This window comes from Gobio gobio (assembly GCF_949357685.1).
Source record: "Gobio gobio genome assembly, chromosome: 4".
Lineage (NCBI taxonomy): Eukaryota > Metazoa > Chordata > Actinopteri > Cypriniformes > Gobionidae > Gobio > Gobio gobio.
The window spans coordinates 10576591-10585263 of NC_137100.1; the positions used below are offsets into that span (position 1 = coordinate 10576591).

General features: G+C 36.0%; 1 protein-coding gene across 1 annotated transcript; it reads left to right on the forward strand.

Annotated features, from left to right (window-relative positions):
- Positions 1 to 8304, forward strand: ncf1 (neutrophil cytosolic factor 1). Its single transcript, XM_079814829.1, has 11 exons — positions 1 to 120; positions 306 to 386; positions 1196 to 1271; positions 1817 to 1982; positions 2424 to 2491; positions 2588 to 2710; positions 4390 to 4497; positions 4604 to 4721; positions 4841 to 4954; positions 5057 to 5217; positions 7860 to 8304. Exons 1-11 carry the CDS (start codon positions 49 to 51, stop codon positions 8003 to 8005), a joined length of 1233 nt encoding a protein of 410 aa, XP_079670955.1. The 5' UTR covers positions 1 to 48; the 3' UTR covers positions 8006 to 8304.
- The last annotated feature ends 369 nt before the right edge of the window (positions 8305 to 8673 follow it).

Sequence of the window (8673 nt, forward strand, 5' to 3'; positions counted from 1 at the left end):
GCTCAGCATACTCTCTTAGAGCTTGCGGTCAGACTTCTGTTCTGCAGGATGGCTGAATCTTACGTGCGACATGTGGAGCTTTTAGGCTTCGAGAAAAGATTCTTTCCCAGCCAGCACTATGTAAGTAAACTTGTCCAAAATCTGCATTTCACATATGATATTTCACATTTGATATTGCAAACATTATTGTGTGATAAGTGCATATAGACACGGTACGTTACACATAATTAACAAGTGCTTTGATGATTACAGTTGTCATAGAGTTTTTTCTATAAGACAAAATAATTATATATTTTTTCCTGGAGGTGTACATGCTCCTGGTTAAATGGAGTGATCAGTCTGAAAAGCTGGTGTACAGACGCTATCCAGAAATCCACACATTTCATGTAAGTCTCTTTTTCAGTTTTCTACAATTGAAAGTGGCAGAGTGTTACATTTCCCTTTTCCTAACTGATTTCATTGTCATTGCTGCAAGCATTTCCTCTAGTTTTAGTTACGGTTAAGCACATTTGTATAAAATTATGGATAAACACTTTACAATAAGGTCTAAAAAAGTGCAACTAGTCATTATTTGTTAACCATGAAATAAACAACTTTTAATAATGTTTTAGTAAATGTTGAAATTAACAATAACTATGAAACAATTTTTCATTGTTAGTTCATGTTAATTAACGCAGTTAACTAATATTAACAAATGGAACTTTATTGTAAAGTTTGAAACAAGTTGATAGTAGATAAATGAATGCAAAAGCTTATTTTATAAAATTAAATAGGTTACACTATTTTAAGGTGACGTACTTACACATTATTACATGCACTTACTATAGTACTTCTACTAACAGTAAATTATTAACCCTAAGTAATTAACCCTAAACCAAATCCTAAACGTAACCGTAACTCTATGGTAAGTGCATGTATTATTATGTTATTTTACAGTGTCCTTGTTACATATGTTACATGTATTACATGTAGTAATAATAGTAAATCATGCATAATTACATACATCTAAACCTAAACCAAACCCTAATCCAACCCTACATGTAATTCATTATTATTACCCAATACTTAAATATATAATTACACTGTAAAAATGACACCTTAAAATAAAATGCAACCCTCAGTTCTTATTTGAGTAAGTACAATGTAACTACGTCACAATACAATAAAGTGTAACCCAAAAACATTTAATTTACAGAAAACGTTGAAGGAAATGTTCCCTATTGAGGCAGGAGACATTGACGCAAAGGACAGAATCATTCCCACATTACCAGGTACATTTTACAGTAAAATGTCTTTCAGAAAGAAAAAAATGTTGCATCACAAATGATTTACCAGGTTAACAGTAGCTACAGACTAACCGGCCAGCAATAAATGTGCCATCATGTGATGGTTTCATTTTTCAGACAATACAGAAATAAGTTTCAGGTCTTAGTGTTCCTATCAGAATAGGAAACACCTGCTTCATGTCAAGCATATCAGTCTGTTTAAAGTTCATGAAAGGTGCCCACACGTGCTAACACATTTTGTATTTGCATGTCATACAATGATATTCCTTTTTGTTTTGGATTTTTTAAGTTTAAGTTTCAGTTCTGCAAAGTTCAGTTGAGAAAAGAAAGTTCAGGTTTTTATAGGGGATATTTTAACTGATGGTGATAAGCTGTACTTTCTGTGGACTTTCCAATGTGGCAAGCAGTATACAGATATTGTAACAAAAAATGTTTCAAAAGAGATTGCGCAACATGGTCATACCGCAGAGTTGCAGAGACAATACAAGTGAAACGTTACATCTGACCATCTGAATTTAAATCTCTCTCAGCTCCTAAATGGCTCGACAATCAGAAAACGACAGAGACGAGGCAGGCGACTCTTGCGGAATACTTCCGTGCCCTTCTCGACCTGCTGCCGAAGATCTCTCGCTGTCAGCTTGTACGCGACTTCTTCAAAATGCGGCCTGAAGATGAAACTCCACCAGCACCGCACCCGTAAGCCTGTCTGGTTAAAGTTACTTAGAGCTGTGGTATAGGTTAACGCTCTGATGCTTTAAGCCATAGTGGTTATCATGGGCAAGGCTCATGAGGTTTGCTGATCATGAGCCAATTTCCCTCTCAATCTGATCTAACATTTTACAAGGTGGTGAATTCATGTGAATTTGTATGATTGTTAGAAAAAACATACCTGTCACTGGGGCGTAAGCAGAGCATACGAAAATGTATGAGATTGTATGAATTCATATGAATTAGCCACCGATTTGCCAAAACGTAAAATAATTACGAATTGCCATGAGATTGTGCTATCCCTCCTGTGCTGTATCTGCTTTGTACTCTGACTTAAAAAGGGCAAAAAATCCCAACCGCAAAAGTCGATCACCTTGAAACATTTACTTTAAGAATGCAATATTTACAGAAATATATTTCTTTCTATAGCTACAAAAGAAATGAGACCTTCATTATGTCCACAAACAGAGCACGGAGCAACACCAACCCCTCATCGGGTAAGATCAACTTTCCTGTTTTTGATGTTATCATTTAATAGCAAAATACCTTATGCCATTTCTCGACAGGTTTCATAGCTGTTGTTCTTTGTACAGAAATCACAGGGCCTATTATGCTTGAGAGCTACAGAGTGATTGCAGACTACAATAAGAGCTCAAAGTATGAGCTCGCCCTAAAGATGGGAGACATGGTGGACATTGTGGAGAAAAGCCCCAATGGTGAGGAAAAAATATTTAGGAGGACCCTATTGGAATTGCTCTGTTAATTATTAGGGCCCAAGCCCTGAAAGGGCGAAGGCCCTGTTGTTTTTCTAAGAATTATTATTATTATTTGTATAAGTACACGGTTTACGGGGGGCATTCCATTGGCGTAATGGTTTTTAGACTGCACAAACGGTATATTCTAACTCCCTAAACTAACACTATCCCTAAACCTACTCATCACACAAAAATTTCAAGGACATCAACGTGTCCTTGTGTAGGGGGCGTGGCCTGAAACCTGAATACACACCACAAGATAAGGACTTTAGTGTAGGTCAAATCACACACACACACACACGTTGGTAGGTTTACTGGGACATTCCATTGGCGTAATGATTTTTATACTGTACAAACGGTATATTCTAACCCCCTAAACAATCACTATCCCTAAACCTACTAATCACACAAAAAAAGGACATCGACGTGTCCTCATGTAGGGGGCATGGCCTGAAACCTGAATACACACCACAAGATAAGGCTTTAGTGTAGGTCAAATCACACACACACACACACACACACACACACACACACACACACACACACACACACACACACACACACACACACACACACACACACACACACACACACACACACACACACACACACACACACAGACACAAACTACCATTTTAAAAGTTTGGGTCAGTAAGATTTTTGTTTGAAAGAAGTTACTCTTATTCAGCAAGGACACATTCATTTGATCAAAAGTGACAGTAAAGACATTTATAACTTAACAAAAGATTTCAATGTCAAATAAAGGCTGTTCTTTTGAACTTTCTGTTTGTATAAAAATGTTTTCAACATTGATAGCACCAAATCATCATATTAGAATAATTTTCTGAAGGATCACGTGACACTGAAGACTGGAGTAGTGATGCTGAAAATTCAGCTTTGCCATAACAGGAAAAAAATACATTTTAAAGTATATTCAAATAGAAAACAGTTATTTTAAATTTTAATAATATTTCACAATATTAATGTTTTTACTGTATTTTTGAATAAATGCAGTCTTGGTGGACGTAAGAGACTCTTTAATTCTTTTGAGATTTACAAATCTCACCAATCCCAAACTGTTGATAGTAGTAGTGATATTAAATTAAACATGCTGCTGTGAACATGTAAGATAAGCTGCTGCATGAATATATATATATATATATATATATATATATATATATATATATATATATATATATATATATATATATATATATATATATATATATATATATATATATATATATATATATATATATATATATATATATATATATATATATATATATATATATATATATATATATATATATATATAATAGACATAAATAAATCTAGGCAGGTGGAGCTGGGGGAGGTGGATGGTTTCAGAGGAACTCTGATACCGCGCTGCAGGACTAGCTTACCGCAAACAATGAACCAGACTATTGAAATGTTGAGCAAGCAATCTCATTGGCTGCAGGATCAGCAGAGACCAATCAGCTTGTGCCATGCAGGAATTATGTGATTGCTTGCAGACTGCATGTAAAGGACCTATCAGCTTGGGCCATATATAGATGTTAAATGACATTACAAAATATTTAATTGCACATTTTAGAATAACAGTAAAGGGTAAAGGTTAACTGATCTGATGTTTACAGGCTGGTGGTTTTGTCAGTGTGAGTCCAGGAGAGGCTGGGTTCCAGCTTCATACTTAGAGCCACTGGATGGAGCAGATGAATCTGAGGAACCAGAGCCTAATTATGCAGGTCAGTGTGTATTGCCATAATTCCACTTATATGAGTCCCAAACCACTATTTTGGGAGTGATTAATTGTGCTATTTGGATTATGCTGATGATATTTACCCACAACAGGAGAGCTCTATAAAACCATTAAAGGGTATAAAGCTGCCGAATTGGATGAGCTGACTCTCGAGGCTGGAGAGATGATTGAGGTCATCCATAAACTTCTAGATGGGTGGTGGGTGGTCAGGTATGAGTCATCTCATTTCAACTTCCTGGTGTGTCGAACAATCGAAATTCTTGCAGTCATTTGATGATTCATAATTTAGTCGGATTCCCCTATGTCTAAAACAAAATTGTTTTATGCAGGAAAAGAGAAGAGACAGGCTTCTACCCATCCATGTTCCTGTGCAGGACGGGAGAGAAGAAAGAGGTGGATGCTGAGAAGGATGTGGTCAGTAGAGCAACACCACCACCCAGAAGGTACAGCGATAATGAAACACACCACATATTAAGATAAAAATAACTGAACACTCCAGCTGAAAATATCTAAATATGTAATACTTTTTTCATTTGGGCCAACAGATCTACCATACGCAATGCCCAGAGCATCCATACTAATGGACGTCAGCGAATCAGTCAGGACTCCTATCGGAGACAGAGCCGGCGGTTCTTACAGCAGCGAGGAAGACTAAACTCCAGGGGTGTGACACGATCTCCACTGCAGGAGAGGAAGACAAACGGAGGTGTGTAATCGTGACGAAATATGTCTAGTGTCTCATAAACACACACACACGCACATGCACACGTTTTCATGTTTTGGGGACTTTGTATAGACATAATTGTATTTATACTGTACAAACTGTATATTCTATCCCTTAACCCTAAACCTACCTATCACAGAAAACTTTCTGCATTTTTACATTTTCAAAAAACATAATTTAGTCTGATTTATAAGCTGTTTTCCTCATGGGGACCAAAAAATGACCCGTGTGGATATGTCCCAAGGATTTTGGATATTGCCATCTTTGTACATTTTGTTCTCATAACGTAGGGTTAACCTGGCTGGACCACACACACACACACTCACAAACACACAAAATGCATTTAAAAACGAAATATAAAAATAAATAAAATAAAAGTAAAATAATTAATAAAAAAGTATTTTTATATAAATATTACATATATTATAGAATAAAGTATATTAGCATAATATACAACCCCAAATCAGAAAAAGTTGGGACAGTATGGAAAACGCAAAAAAAAAAAAAAAAGAAGTGATTTCTAAATTTACTTTGACTTGTATTTCATTGCAGACAATATGAACACAAAATATTTCATGTTTTGTCTGGTCAACTTCATGTCATTTGTAAATATGCATCCTTTCCTGTCATTCAGACCTGCAACACATTTAAAAAAAAATGGGACAGGAGCAATTTAGGGCTAGTAATGAGGTAAAATGTTTAAATAATGATGTGATTTGAAACAGGTGATGTCAATAGGTGATTGTAATTATGATTTGTTACAAAAGCAGCATCCAAGAAAGGTCTAATCCTTTAGGAGCAAAGATGGGCCGAGGATCGCCAGTTTGCCAACAAATACGTTAGAAAATTATTGAAATGTTTAAAAACAATGTTCCTCAAAGAAAGATAGGAAGAGATTTGGATATTTCACATTCAACAGTGCATAACATAATTAAAAGATTCAAGGAATCTGGAGGAGTTTCAGTGCGTAAAGGACAAGGGCGCAAGCCTAAGCTGAACAACCGTGATCTCCGATCCCTCAGGCGGCACTGCATCAAGAATCGTCATTCATCTATAAGCGATATCACCACATGGGCTCAGGACTACTTTGGCAAACCTTTGTCAAGTACCACAATACGTAGTTACATCCACAAATGCCAGTTAAAACTGTACTGTGCCAAAAGGAAGCCCTATGTTAACAGTGTCCAGAAGCGCTGTCGACTTCTCTGGGCTCGGAGGCATCTGGGATGGACCATCACACAGTGGAAACGTGTACTGTGGTCAGATAAATCAGTATTTGAGGTATTTTTTGGGAGGAATGGACGCTGTGTGCTCCGGACCAAAGAAGAAAAGGATCATCCAGACTGTTACCAGCGACAAGTCCAAAAGCCAGGGTCTTTCATGGTATGGGGTTGTCCATGGCAAAGGTAACTTGCACTTCTGTGAAGGCACCATTAATGCTGAAAAGTACATAGAGATTTTGGAGCACAATATGCTGCCTTCAAGAAGACATCTTTTCCAGGGACGTCCATGCATATTTCAACAAGACAATGCAAAACCACATTCTGCACACATTACAAAGTCCTGGCTGCGGAGGAAGAGGGTACGGGTACTTGACTGGCCTGCCTGCAGTCCCGACCTGTCTCCAATAGAGAATGTGTGGCGCATTTTGAAGCGCAAAATGCGACAACGAAGACCCCGTACTGTTTACCAACTTAAGACTTGTTTGCAGGAAGAATGGGACAAAATTACACCTGAAACACTTCATCACTTGGTGTCTTCAGTCCCTAAACGTCTTTTAAGTGTTGTGAAAAGGAATGGCAACATTACAAAGTGGTAAATGTTTTACTCTCCCAACTTTTTTTGAAATATGTTGCAGGTCTGAATGACAGGAAAGGATGCATATTTACAAATGACATGAAGTTGACCAGACAAAACATGAAATATTTTGTGTTCATATTGTCTACAATGAAATACAAGTCAAAGTAAATTTAGAAATCACTTCTTTTTTTTTCTGCGTTTTCCATACTGTCCCAACTTTTTCTGATTTGGGGTTGTATAATAGATAAATACAAATATCTTAAAATAGTTATATTAAACGTTAACATTACAAAATATATAGCGTCTTTCACTCCTTTATTATGTAATGCTAATGTTGCATAATGATAGCAGCATTTACATTAATCATATATTTTATTATTTCATATACATTTATTTGATAACACTTTAAAATAAAGTTTCATTTGTTAAAATCATTTACCTATGCTAGTTAACACAACCTAACAAAAAATAATAATGTTATTATAAATAATTGTTAATATCAACATTTACTAATACAATTTTTTTGGGATCAAAAGTTTTATCAGTTAACATGAGTTAATGTACTGTGAGCTTGAACATTTTTATTCACTAACATTAACATAGGTTAAGTAATGCTGTGATAATAATGTTCATTGTTAGTTCATGTTAGTTAATAAATTAACTAATGTCAACAAATCAGGCAACATTCAATTATGTCCATTATTTCCGCACATAGAAACTGACTGTTCACTTCATACTTATGCCCAAAGAGTATGTAGCTCTGGTCGAAGGACCTGACTGGATGATTTTATTTAAAATGCTGTATTATGTTTGTTTTTATACAGAGAACATCGTAAAATCAGGCTCTCCTCAAGCAGAAGATCTGGATAAAAATATCCCAGTCATTCCTCCTCGGCCCAGTCCTCAGCTCATTCTGGAGCGCTGCACTGAGAACACATGCAAGAGAGTCAGCGTACATGAGGCCGACTGAAATGATTCAACGGCACCCATTAAAACTTGACTTGAAAATGTGATAGAAATATAAACAGGCATTCAGATACTTGTATAGCTACACAAATGATCTGTTCATTCCTGCTTAGCCCAGAACCTGTTATAAGCTATGTGTGTGTTAGACATTTTTGTATGTATAATAGTGTGTGTAGCCTATGTCTAGCCCCTATATTGCCAACCAGCTATACTGCTTACTGCATTTTTATGACTTGCTGTGTTCAACCCTTTTTAATGTTTTTGTAAACAGTAACAAATAAATAAACATACATTTATTTTACAAATTAAATGTGTGGTGATATGAAGTCCAAAAGTAATTGAGAAGAAATCTGTGATTGCATGATTAACATATTCATGAGCAATGCTATTTCCTTACAAAAAAGTACTTTAGCAAAGCAGTATGCCTACCATGATATCTGATGGTAATACCATGGTAATTTGTCACATGCCATGGAGCTAAAATTCATGCCATATTTGTAACTTTTTATAAGTGTTCATACTCCAAGATACTTCAAACAAACCAATGACAATGTGCTTTTGCTAAACGTTCCTTTGTGTATAGTTTCGAAAAAAGAAAGTGATACACACTCGAATATAATTGATAACACGGGAAACGTCTGTCACCTACAGGTTATTTCGGTTATTTCGACT